Source organism: Rhinolophus hipposideros (genome assembly GCF_964194185.1).
Source record: "Rhinolophus hipposideros genome assembly, chromosome: 9".
NCBI lineage: Eukaryota > Metazoa > Chordata > Mammalia > Chiroptera > Rhinolophidae > Rhinolophus > Rhinolophus hipposideros.
The window spans coordinates 15,011,487-15,025,422 of record NC_138055.1 but is presented as its reverse complement, the minus strand read 5'-3'; the positions used below and the strand labels follow the sequence as shown (position 1 = coordinate 15,025,422).

General features: G+C 41.0%; 1 protein-coding gene across 1 annotated transcript in view; it reads right to left on the bottom strand.

The window, feature by feature from the left end:
* The window catches only part of ALDH1L2 (aldehyde dehydrogenase 1 family member L2), a 56,352-nt gene that overhangs the window by 30,351 nt on the left and 12,065 nt on the right, over window positions 1-13,936 (bottom strand). Inside the window, exons 2-9 of the mRNA XM_081059871.1 lie at window positions 12,714-12,858; window positions 8,801-9,035; window positions 6,748-6,913; window positions 4,946-5,047; window positions 4,653-4,742; window positions 2,881-3,015; window positions 1,617-1,742; window positions 495-586 (exon numbers count right to left, since the gene is read on the bottom strand). Coding sequence (XP_080915997.1) covers window positions 495-586; window positions 1,617-1,742; window positions 2,881-3,015; window positions 4,653-4,742; window positions 4,946-5,047; window positions 6,748-6,913; window positions 8,801-9,035; window positions 12,714-12,858 — 1,091 coding nt within the window. The remainder of the gene's footprint in view (window positions 1-494; window positions 587-1,616; window positions 1,743-2,880; window positions 3,016-4,652; window positions 4,743-4,945; window positions 5,048-6,747; window positions 6,914-8,800; window positions 9,036-12,713; window positions 12,859-13,936) is intronic.

Sequence of the window (13,936 nt, the reverse complement as noted above, 5' to 3'; positions counted from 1 at the left end):
CTCTTTCTATACAATGATGATCCTTACTCTTGCAAATTGCCTGATAGTCCTCATGCTCGATATATTTTACTGGGTAATTTGGGGGAACAGGAAAAGAAGATTTTGGTGGGAAGTGTAATTAATGTCAGGTATCCTTCTGGATCAGACTATATAGGAAATTCCTGTTTAATGTTCTCACCCAGAACATCTGATTCCAATGTCATATTGGAGGAAAATCAGGTAAGAAATTTGAAGACAAAATTTTAAAAGAAACAAGCAATTAGAAGGGTTGCTTTTGTACATATATAGGAAATATGAAAACAAGAAGGAACAAATATACGTGTCTCTGACCATGGGAACAAGCAAACTAACAAGGATGAAAGAAAGAGAGAGATAGTAGACAGGTAGGATTGAGTAATTACGTACGTCCAGAGCAAAGGATTTAAATTTGATTTTCAAAGTCAAAGTCAGAATCCCTGGTGGAGGGGTGTGAATCAATAAGGTGGTGGTTTTACCTGACAACATCCATTGAGCTTGCTCCAGATTTAAAGAAGTCTGTTGAGTCTTCAATAACAGGGACATTGCTTAAAATTCCAGCCCAGATGACCTACACAACAAGAGTAAGTTTTATGATGGATGTGTCACGTAGAACACTGGCAGAGACTGGCTAGCTCCTCACCAAACCTATTTCTTCTTCTTGGGTACATGGCTTGACTACATTTCTCAGTGTCCCTTCAAGTTAGATGAGCCATATGACTGAGTCCTAGGCAATGAATACGATATGAGTGGAAGTGACCGGCACTCCAAGTCTTGGCCATGAAAAACCTCCCTCACACAATTCTCTGTGCTCTTTTGCCCTTCTTGGTTGTCTGCAACAGAGATGACCCCCAGGGTGACCTTGAAGATAGCACAGCCTGAGTCCAAGAGTGAATCCACCCCTAATCCTTCTGTTCCAGCTTCACAGCTAATCCTCATGACAACCTAAAACTGCTTTGGGTTACTTATGTGAATGAAAAAGAAATTTGAATATAAATTTGGGGGTTTATTTCCTATTGTAGCTAATGCAAAAAAGAGGAAATAAAATTCCGTCTCCGCTACTTCGAGCACTGATGCTACCAGGTACAAAAATGCTTCAGTTTTGGGGCCAACCCGGTGGCTCAGGCGGTTAGAGCTCCTAACTCCGAAGGCTGCCGGTTTGATTCCCACATGGGCCAGTGGGCTCTCAATCACAAGGTTGCTAGTTCAATCCTCGAGTCCCACAGGGATCGTGGGCTCCACCCCCTGCAACTAAGATTGAACACGGCACCGGATGGCTCATTTTGTTGGAGCGCATCCTCTCAACCACAAGGTTGCTAGTTCGATTCCACGACTCCTGCAAGTGATGGTGGGCTGTGCCCCCTGCAACTAGCAACAGTAACTGGACCTGGAGCTGAGCTGCGCCCTCCACAACTAAGACTGAAAGGACAACAACTTGACTTGGAAAAAAGTCCTGGAAGTACACACTGTTCCCCAATAAAGTCCTGCTTCCCTTCCCCAATAAAAAAAATCTTAAAAAAAAAAAGGCAATGAAAAGGAATTTAAAAAAAATAGTTCAGGTTCCCAATGTAAGAGGAATATTGAGGACATGACGTGTTCACCTTGATGGTCTCCGCCACCTTCACCTCCTCGGCTGTAAGTTCTAACGCTGAGGTCTCGCCCGCTGAAAAGTACTGAGAGGCAGGAATCATTTTTCCATCTTCAAACTGCAGGTTTCTCACCATCAGCTACAAAACAGCAACAAAACAAGCAGAAAATTGGAGGATTTGGACAATTCAAAAGTGAGGTTATTGGGAGAAGGAGTCATCTAGGCTACATGAGTCTAAGGACCAGCTTATTTGGAAAGTACAAAAATATGGATTAAGAGCACTCACCATTAGGTGTAAAAGGACTGAAATGGTATTTTAATAATGGCAGCAGACAGGAGAAAGTTAAGTCTAGAGGGAGATACTCGTACATCTCAAAATGGATAAGCCAGTAAACAATTGACATTTGGATGTAGGTGTTTGGACTACTAAAATCTACTGTAGTTACTATGACTCCCACTATTACCGCCATCATCTGAACACTTATTCTGTAGCATGCAGTGTGCTAAGTCTGTATGTGCTGAAGTATCTTATTTAATCTCATAAATCCTGAGGGAGGCAGGTGCCGTTATTATTCCCCTTTTACTGAGGAGGAAACGGAGGCTCAGCGAGGTTTTGCCCAACACCACACAGCTGGTAAGTAACAGAGCTGGCATTACAACCCAGAACTAGCTGAACCCTGAAATCTACAATCTTAATAACTTATCTGTTCTGCAAACTACAAGAAAGTATCTGAAAGCAGTAAATTCCCTTTTGCTTTATTTTGGGGGAAGCTGCCCGAGAGCCCACTGAAGCCAGAGCCCGCACTCCCAAGCACAGGCAGTGTGGTGGGCGCCTGCCTGCTGAGGCAAAGGCAAGAAACAACTGAAGCGGGCCAGGTCCGTATCATTTGTTCCTCCCAGACTCTGGCAATGGGAAGGCAGACAGATGGGATTATTCTGTTTTTAATGGAGAAACAGACTCAGGGGCAAGAAGCATCCTGCCCAAGACCAGTTAAGTGGCATAGCAGGGATTCACATCCTGTTTCCCGACTAAATTCCAAGCTCTTTCCAGTGTATCATGAAACAGACTGTGCAGGTTCTTGGGACCCTGGGGAGCCTTGTTCTCATCCAGGCGCACAGAACCAGCTCATCCCCAGAGTGAAATGGGGCGGGTATCTTGAGCTTCCTGCATCCCACCGCAAAGCCAGATTACCGTGTGAAAGATATTCCCTTAATAATTTGGGTTATAGAAGGAAACCCAAAACGTTATTTTATAGGTGACTGGATTGAACACTCACTGCTTTTCCATCGTTACCAAAAAGAACAAGTCCATTTTTGGTAACAAGACCAGGCTTCTTGGCACCTTTAATTTCCAGTGGTTCTCCAGGAGGCACGGAGCTATTCAGTAACGATGAACCGTAGAATGTGACCATCTAATAAAGAGATCAAACCCAGAGTGTGAAATGAGGAAGTTACACATAGGAAGAGCGCTGTACGCAAGCAGTACTCAGTCCCTGCAAAAAACTGGAATTGTCATTTATGGTAAAATGGGGACGCTCCAATGTGAGAGACTGTATCAAACATCTGTAGAAATGACACAAGCAAGAGATAGTCTGTGAATGTGTGACTGAAGAGTTTCAAAACCGCCCGACATCCAGACAACATGAGTATACATTTATCATTCGTTCACATTGATACAAAGGAGAAGGAGCTAAATAGCTCTCACAGACTTTGCAGCTTGAGGTAGGGTTTTTGAGGGGAGTGGAGGTGCTGGTGGGGGGGTCAGTGAGGGTAGATGCAGACTAAAACCATGCAGTGGGATTATTGATGGGAAATACAGGGTGCTTTGTGGTCAGGTCATGGAAACAGGGCTGCACCCAGACTGTAACCAAGAGAACTTGACACTGATCTGTTATAATTCTATGACTAGCAGCTATAATTTATTGAGCACTGTAATAGTTGACATTTACTGAATACTTATTTTATGGCAGGGACCAAGTGTGTACTTTCACGAATTAACATGTATTTAACTCATTTAGTCTTCACACTAACACATAACATAAGGGAAAGGCTATTATTAGTCCCATTTTACAATAAAGAAACCAAGGCACCCAATGGTTAAGCTGTCCAAGGTTATACAGCAAATAATGGCAGAGCCAGAATTTTAACTGTAATATTCTGGCTTCAGATTCCACACTCTTAACTACTGCACTGAATTTTCTCCCTTGGTCCCTCATTGATCCTGCCTATTTTTATTGGCACCTAATATGCGCTAAGGACCTGCTTAAATGTTGAGATTAACAAGACAATAACAGGAAGCTCTTGCTCCCAAGGGGTTCATAGTCTAGTGGGAGAAGAGGGATAGATAAAAAGACACTTACAGTACAGACTATGCTATGTCAGAGGGTAGGCAGGGCATTGTTGGAACAGAGAGGACAGACACGCAACCCCACCACGCTGGGCCTGTGAGATTAGTAAACCTCTCAGAAGCGGTGAAACCTGAGAACCTGAGTTGAATTGAGGTTCCCCAGGGATCAGAAGTCTCCTGTCCCTGCTCCCCCTGCCTCATCTCTCCTGTGACTTCCACACACCTGCTCCCCACACCTGAGGCTCTGGCATCATTGTGAGTATTTGACTGGGTAATACATTTTCTGTCCCTGGGTCTTCACCTCTTTTTCTCATTCTCCACCGCTTGACCTCTTCTAAAAGTACAAGCAAATAGGTCAGCTTTTCTAGGAGGCGATTCCTAACACACCCAAGTCTGGGCCTCAAGTCTGTATAGCTGTCTTGCTGCATTTTGAGTGTTTATTCACTTCTCTGCTTTTCCCGTAAAACCGCAGGCTCCTGGAGAGCAGAAGCCGTGCCAAGTGCCTGCTTCACACCAAGGGCTCAACACATGCTTAGTAAAGAGAGGGTGCTTTCTTTTAGCAGGTCACATATTCCTAGAATCACAGACCCTCCTCATGACCAAAGGAAGACAGAGAGTCTCCTTCTGGTCACAGAGAGTGCCTAGACTTATGAGTACGTGTAATACCTCTTAAAAGAAAAACAATTGGTCCCTAGAACATACCTGTCCATTTATCTCTGTCCAAGCTCCAGGGACTTTATCATGACCTCGGATCCAGTTATGTAAAACTTCAGCAGACTGATCCCAAGAAATCTAGGAAAGCACAAAGCACAGGCTGAAGCTCCTAATGTTGACAGTGTCAAAGGTCATAGAGATATTTCTCTCCATCAGTAGCAGTGAAGAGGGGAGGGGCCTGCTGGCCTGGAGATCAACATTTTGGCCAGGAAATGGTACATTGGGAACTACTGAAAGGTAAAGGGCCACTTTGAGATGAGTTATTGACTTGACATAAGTACCTCAGCATTTTCCTTTTTCTGGATACCTTCATATGTCGCCCCTTCTTCTGTCTGGGGAATCCGAGGCGCTTTTCCATCAGCTATGAGTTGGACAGCTTCCACCTAAAGCCAGAAACATTACCTGTGTTACAGCCCAATGGGCAACAATGGCAGGTCTGCTTAACTGATGTTTCTACTTAGAATTACTACATATAAATCTGTCTAGAGAGTCAGACTATGATCATAACCACCATTTTTTCAGATCCATCTATGTGCCAGGCAGTGTGGTAGCTACTTTATGTAAAATAGCCCTTGACGTATCACACCAATTCTGCAAAGTGGATATTATTATTCTTGTCTCACAGAGGAGGAAACTAAGGCTTAGAAAAATTAAACAGCTAGCTCACGATCACAGAGATAGCTTGTATGTATGTATCAGAAGCAAGATCTGCTTCCAAGGCTATCTACTGCCAATATCAAGCCTATACTCTTCAAACGACTCCATTGTTTAAACAAATTTCAACCTCCGCTTGGTGATTCAATGAAACACATTCAGGAATATAATTGGAAAATAAGTCATTATGGGTTATTTCTGCTCATCATGATGATTCTAGAAAGTGATACGTTGTTACCTTTAAGTAATTCACCTTGCTTTCTAGCTTAATACACCTGGAATTTTAAAAAGTTAACATCTACCCATGAGTTTGATTCCCTTTGGGATGCGTCCTGCGTTTTCTTCCGTGTCATATTTAAGTTTGCCTTGAGTTCAGAGCCTCTGTCGCTCATTGAGAAGACTATGTGAGTTCAAGTTCTTAGATTTCTAAATACAGCTGATGACCAGCCTCCCCAAGAGCACATGGAGGGAGCCACCTAATAGGAACAAGGCCAAGTTTACAGCTCATTCATTCTTCCCACTTCTAGCTATAAGGTCATCTGGACTTAGGTATAGGATCTGGGTTTGAGCAAATGCCACTGAACACACCTAATACTATTTTGATTTTAATTATCATTGTTGAGCACCTACTGAGTGCCAGATGCCTCACATAAATGCCATTTAATTTTCATAGCAACTCTATAAGTCAGGCAGGATTATCCACATTTTACAGATAAGGAAACCGGGATGCTAAGTGACTTGCCTCTTGTCATACAACAAGTAAGTGGTAGAATGATAACTTTGGTGTCATTAAATTATTAAATGATACAAATGAAGCACCGCTCTCCTCCCTCCTAAATCAAAGGCTGCTGCTTTATATCATCTAACTGTGAATCTCTGTGTTGCTACTCCTCATATCAGTCTCTGGAAAACATTAAATAACACTGAAATTATCTTTCCATATTTTTACAGGCTAATATATTTTTACTTTGTGCTGTACTTGCTTTGAGCTTTTTACCCAGAACACATCTGAATAAATAAATCAATGCCAAATTTCACCCTGTTTACATAGACTGAGTTCAAATCCTTTTGGAGGAAGTCCAAATTACACAGCAAAATTTCTTAAGATTCTGTACACTTCTTCACAATTAGTTATTACAAACAGGGTTGGGGATTCAAGTATTTGGTAAAATAATTGAAGCAGTTTGATTGCTAGCTCATCCATTTGATCACTGTTCTCAGAAGATCAAGTGTTTCATAGACTAAGAAATTTTCAAGTTCAGATTTCCACCCTAAATATACCATCCTATTGGTACACATAAATCTAATTTTGTTTTTCAGATTTGCATTTACAGTAAAAATTCGTATAAGCAAAATTTCAATAAAAGAAAAGCAAATTCAAAACTTTAAAGGTCTACTCAATTCTTCTGGATGGCGTAAATATACTGACCATGGCCTTGATCCCTTCAGGAAAAAGAAATCGATTATAAAGTGCATCCACTGTGTCACTGGGTTCAACATCACATGACTTCTGAAGAAGGATGGGTCCTGTGTCTAAACCATCATCAGCCCAGAACACAGAAAACCCAGCTTTCTTATCTCCCATAATTAGAGTCCTGTGAAAAGAAGAATTTCAACTTAAAATGTTGGTTAACTATATCATAAAGTGATGAATTAGAGATATTGAAGTACAAGGTAGTTACAATGGAAAGTAAATGGTGAATGAAGCTACCGTGAGAAATTAACAGTAGAGCCGGGAGATGTCAGAACTCATAACAAACAGTTCTTAATGGGACTGCTATTTTATGCATCTTTATATCTATAGTCTTGTTAACACATACTAATGACGTATAGTCTACTCAAAAAGGCATTAGAGTCCATCACGACTACCACTCACCAACTCCTTAGTGTCAGCTTTCTACTGCAGCATCAAGTAATTTTGCCCACCTGTGTCCAATTCTTACATTATACTTAACCCTGTCTTAGGTAGAATAAGGCAATGGAAGATAAAACAGAGGATACTCAGTGCAATGTGAAGAGAACTGATTATTAACGTAAGTTGTGTAATTCAGGAATCAGCATCACTTAGAGCTAGAAGTAGCTCTAGATTGTCTGCATAAATTGTAGTAAAAGATGGTTGAAATTCAACTATTTGTATTTTGTGCTCTTATAAAGCTTAGCCTAAGAGAAAATGCCAGCCCTACAGGAGTTTATAATACATACAATAAGCTGGATATGTGAACTGATACATATAAAAGCATATCAGAGAGCAGGCTAATGCAGACAGGGTATGAAGTACTAGATCAGCCATGTTCATGATCTAAATCATTTTTACTTCTCTGAGCATTTAATCAAGTCTTACCAAAATCAATCAATCAACCACTTATTTCAGAAATATTGAGGAATTAATGGGCCTTATGATATCAAGAGCTTTGAAAATATTGATACACTTGGAACCAATGATTTTGCACGTAGAAGCAATGTGAAATGAGAAAAAAAGAACAAAGATATTAACTACAGTACTATTTAAAGAGCAAAAAAAATCCTTTATGTAATCAGACTTTACACTGAAAAGCTTTTCATCACAATTAAACTAAGTGTAGATATTCCACCTTTTCAACAACTTGACACTGAGAGATATCTGGGAAAGGTGCAGGTAAAGGAGAGAAGGTGAAAAAGGCCCACCTCAACCCACAGCATCGTGTGCCTATGGAATTGGGTACCTACAGTGTACAAGGCATTGTTCTGATACTGGGAAATACAGCAAGGCAATTGTTAGACCTTAGTCATCTTGTGTTCCCTCGAGAACCTTAAAATTCAGTGGAGGAAGACAGACAATGAAGAACGTAATTTCAGGTAATTCAGCATTTCCTGAAATGTACTTGAGATGTTCTGTGCAAAAGAAGTTCTATGTGAAATAGGCTTGGGAACACTGTGTACTCAAACTCTGTCTTGGAGATTATGCTCCTCACGTTAAAGCACGTATTAAAAGCTCTAAGGGGCGGCCAGATGGCTCAGTTGGTTAGAGCACGAGCTCTGAACAACAGGGTTGCCGGTTCGATTCCCACATGGGCCAGTGAGCTGCGCCCTCCACAACTAGATTGAAAACAACGACTTGGAGCTGAGGGGCCCTAGAAAAACACACTGTTACCCAACATTCCCCAATTAAAAAGAAACAAACAAATAAAAAACCTCTAAGAAGTCCTGTGATAAAGAAATCCAGCATAAACCAAGCTTGTCTGACCATAGAACCTTTGTTTGCTCAATACCTAGTTGCAGCCAATAGAACCAGTACTCCATAGACTATGCTTGGAAAATGCTGCTCTGGCTTATGCAGCATTTCTCGCTCTCAGGGGAGTTTCTGCAATAGTAGCATTCACACAGGACCTCACAATTACTCGAGCATACCTAGCTCCTTGATCACCTAGGTAACAAACAGAAAGATTACGGGCAATAGAAATAGGCCTATCCTTTCTGTTATTAAAAAAAAAAAAAAATCTTACCAGTTGATAGCAGAGGCTCCTCTGTGCCTGGGAAGGATGGATGGGTGATAAATGATGGAACCGTGCTTTGGGCTGTCAATTACATCCATGGGGATGAACTGTGTGCAGAAAGGCAGCACGTTTAGCTCGGCACCCACGGATCTGTAGGCCTCTGCAACCTCCTTTATGGTCTTGCCCTTGACTCTCCATCTAGGGAACTTGAACACAGGGGTCCCGTCTTTCTCTGCAGCCAAAGCTGAGCATGAAAGAGAAGATTATTGTCATCAAAAATAATGTAAGCCATGATTTTGTATTGCTATGGATTTACACATTGTAATTTTACAGCTTCAAAAAACATTCCCAAATAAAACCTGGTGAAGAACACTGTAGATTCTGACCAGGATTTGTCCTGTTATAATTGTACCATAACCCATTCACTTTGCTAATGTGATTCTTATCTATGCATTTAAGGTGTCATATATTTGAACACAAAAGTTTGTGGCTAGATAACATTTTGAGATTTTAACTGAAGCCTTTTCTTTTATAGATCAAACTTTGTACTTTTATTACTGATACAGCCGTTTAAGGAACATTTGCCTGTTTGTGTGTTTTAGATTCGGAGCCAAGTACCAATACAGCACCACCCAAATCAGACATACTCGGCCTCTAGCTCAAATGGAAAAACCTCGAGTCCCTTCCCACGCCTGTTTCCTTGTGGGGGGAAGTCCCTTTTATCACAAGGAAAACCATAAATCAGAACACATTCTCCCCACCAAACAGGCAGATCCCAAAAGGAGAAAATAGTTGATCTGGGCCTGTCTAGTCTCTTCTCCCAAATTCACCAGTCAGATAAGTTCATGGAGGAGAGAGGTCAATGATGGAGAATGTATGCTCCCCACAAGAGTTCTGCCATACTAGAGCAGATCTGAGGCTCTTTGCTGAGGAAACTGTTCTTTCCCAAAGCAATGACTCCATCCTCCTTCTGTGTGAAATAGAATGGCCCTCCAAAGTGCAGATTTTAGTTTTTCCATAATAAAGTATCATTTTTTTCCATCAACACAAAGTAAGTACATTTTAGGCAACACCCAGAAGCCTAAACCAAGGCTTTTCACCCGCAATTTTTTGTTCTCTTAACCTTTCTCCCCACCTGATCAACATTCATTGATTCCAGGTGGGATGATGCCTCCGCAGCAAAGCCTGAATTCTGAAGCTTAATGAGTCCTGAAGGACTCCAGTCATCAAGGTAATAATCACCTTGATAATCCATTTGGAAGAATTTGAGAGACCCATATGACAATGTTCACAGAACGTAAATGTTCATAACACATTCCAAAAACTGTAAACAACTCAAATGTCAAATGATAGGAAAATGGATAATAAATGGTGGTTTAAAAAAAAAGTGGTGAAATGGGAGAAAATTGTGAAAGGTTAGACTGGGAAAGAAAAATGGGTTGAAAGAGACTTAGAAGGCTTCATTTTAAAAATCTACTCCACTGAAACAGACTGTGGGGACAGAGTCCCAGAGAGCAGTTTCCAGTCTCTCCGCCTCACATGGAAAGGTACTGGCTCGGGTAGTAGATGGCCGTCAGCTGTGGCTAATTGACCGTCAGCTGTAACCAGTGAGCCAATTAACTACTGATATAACTGCCGCAGCTGCGTTGGTTGGTCGGTCGGTTGGTTGGCAGGCAGAGAAGTGGACGGCAGGTTGCAGGTCATGTGAATCCAGCCTCCAGTGAGACCATAGTGGTAGGACTCTCCTATCTATGGCTCCGTGGGTGTTCCTTTTTGGCCTCACCATATCCTGCGTTCTCATGTGGGGAGCGGGACCAGAGACCCAGCAGGTCGCCTCACATGACAAATGGCGCAGCGAGCAGGGTCTCCCGCACGACACAGGCTTAAGGCATCCAAGTGTTGTTCTCCCATATTGATTTTTGGCTAGGTCTATTTTTGGCTGCTCTAGTTGACTATTCTGACAAGAATAGTTACTGTCATTATTGATTTTTTTTTTAACGACCAGGCACAGCGCCGAGCACTTAACATACAGTATGTCATTTAATCCATGTGCGATGGGTACCATGAAAGCGTAGTGAGTTTAGGTAACTTGCCCAAGGTCATACAGCTAGTAAGCGGTAGTCAGAATTAATTTCATGATTACAGAATATATGCTGTTTACCATACTCTGTTCTACCTCTCAGTTTACATTATAAGTTGATACTTTTTCTTTTCTACATTCTACCTGGAGCCCAAATAGCCACGACCAATGGAAAAGGGGTCCTGACCCTGGGACCAGGGATGAGGGAAAAGTTCATTTCCCAGAACACACTCCGAAAGGAGGTGTAAGAGTCACATGCTTATAATTCTTCTGAAGTTTATATACATGTTAGAAACTGCTAGTGGTCTGCCTTCATCCTTTATCAGTGGATTCCTCTAATTTAGCTGAATATATAGCCATGCTGAATAAAAATCTATATTTCTCAGCCTTTGCTACAAATAGATCTGGTCTGTAACTAAATTCTAGCCAGTGCTATCCAAGTAGCCGTAATATGTGCAATTTCTGGATTACGCCTTTAATGAAACACTTGCCCTCTCCTTCTCCTCTTGGTCTTCCTGCTTGTTGGAATGCAAACTTTGTAGTTGGGGCTGAAGAAGCTCCCTGGGACCACAAGAAGGAAGCCCCGTGTTGATGATGATAAAACAACAAATAGAAAGAGCCTACACTGTGATAAACATATAAATGCGACAACTGCTCTGGCGGCCAACCCAGACTTGAGAAACAGATTTCTATCTTAATTTAAGGTAATATTATTTGAAGTCCCCCTGGTTAAACAGCCAATCTGATATTCCAAATATAAGTCTTAAAAAACACCCTTCCCACAAAACTGGTGGAAATAGATAATGAGGAGACAGGTAGTCCTAGCAACAGAAATCTATTCCCTTCTACCTTTGGAGCGAGGTATAAGAACTCCTGAGGCAGATTCCCTCAGAATTCCCCAGGTTGAGATAACCTTTTTCTGAAACAAAGATAGTTTCTAAATCAAGTGATTACATTCACGTGCATATGTGCTCTTGGCCCAACTTTTTTTTAGCTTGATTCTTGAAAAATATTAAAACATAATATTTTTTTAAGCATTAGCAAGAATTAGGATAAACCCCAGAGCTGTTTCTTCCAAGAAAAAAAGTAAAATTTTAGTGTCATTGTTATATTGTTTTCCAACCAATGTGCTACATCATACCAGTGATTCATAAAGATCCAGGTTATAAGCCAATAGACACTAGTCCTATTCCTGACCTGTACTATTTCTAACTGTTTCTATCTCTGTGTCATGCACCCTTTCTCGATATAACTGTCGTGTGCAAATCTGAATCACACTGCAGGTTTGCTCAGAGGATGGCTATCTCCTTTACCTGCCTTAATCGCCAAGCAGTCACAGCTATAATTTGTTCTGAGACAATTGTGTCCTTTATGACCCCATATCCATTTCTATTATTGGCTGTGGTCTCCCCTCCAGGCCTATTGGCATCTCTGCATCAGACATTATTCTGGATGTCCCATAGCACCTTTAGAAAGTCAAAAGCGTAATTCAGGAAAAACACATGCCTGGAAATCCCTCTGGTGATTACATGGAAGTAAGTAAAAAAACACGTAACAAAACAAGGGCCCGCACCTTTGGCTTTGGGGCCCTCATAGAGGAGAGAATTGTTTAGTCTATCCATCATGGAAATAGACTTGGCCTACGAAGAAGCTTTTCAATAGGTAGAGTGGACATGGCAGATCCCAGAGGGGAGGCATGCAGTCTGGGTCTTCAGGACTGTGGCAAAGAAGTGGAAGTACAGAAATGCTAATGAAGGATGAGGGTTCTGAGCTGGGCATGAGACTGAATAGCTGGAAGTCCAGTGCAGGGTCCTTGACCCAGTGATTCCAAGATACACTCACCCAGTGGGTCAGCTTTTCCATCCTTGTCTGGAACTGTGAACACCCCTACGACTCGATGGCCCTCTTTGCAGAGGTGGCTGTAGACTTCCTGTCCAAAGAGGCTCTGACCAATAAGGGCCAACTTCAGCTTGTTTTTGAAATAAACCTGTGAAACAATTCAATGATGACAGATGTTAGCATAGATAGAAGACATATGGATAATAAACATTCTTGTTTTCAATCATACAAGGTGACGTGAGGACTACAAAAGACTCAAAACTAAAATTTTTATTGAGATACACTGAAACCACACTATATTATATATAGATAGCAGTGAAAAGATTTCACTCCTAAGTATTCCTCCTTTTCCTTTTGCTCTAATTCCCTTGATTATTTGTTATAATCATTGGGATTGCATATATTTTTACAAACCATTTCAACTCCTTGATGAAATGAGGTCAGATGTTAACAAATCAATCAGTGCAAGTTTCACAGTTAAAATCAGTTTAACTCTGAGCAAGAGCTACTTTTATATAACAATGCTTTTATGCCCCTGCAATATAGAAATAAGAACTGGACTCATCTCTTACCTCCAAAAGAGGCTAAAAGCTAACATCTAGTATAACATACGGGTCAAAAGCAGACCCCTAGTTGTGTGGCCTTAAGCAAGTAAGTAACTTCTGTTTGCCTTTTTTCTCATCTGTAAAATGGGTATAATAATGTCACCAAACACACAATTTTGATTGAAGTAGCTGATTTAATATGCAATAGGCTTCATGCAGTGTCTGACACCAAGTACAAAGCTTTTACTGCTTAAGTAAAAGCTTTAATAACAATTTAAAGATTTTGCTACATACTCGACACTGTTCTATGTTTTTTCATATAGCCCAAAATTCCAAAATCCTTGGTAAGCAGCCCAAAGTCATTCAGCCTCCAAACCTGGATTGATCTAATGGAATTTTCCTCATAGTCCTTATAGGTTTCTTATAAGTTTGCACAAACTCATTTGGCTTTAATCCTGGCCTGAACTGACATAATGCTATTTGTAGTCTTTATATAATATTTATATAATATATGAATGTTCATATGTTTTACTGCTGAAAAATCAATGTGTTTGGTTATAGATACTGTCCTAGACCCTACTGTGAATTGTATGTAATGAACTATCTATGTACCATATTAACTTTATAAATGTGAATAATTCTGAACCCCAAAACACACTTGGTCTCACACATTTCAGATAA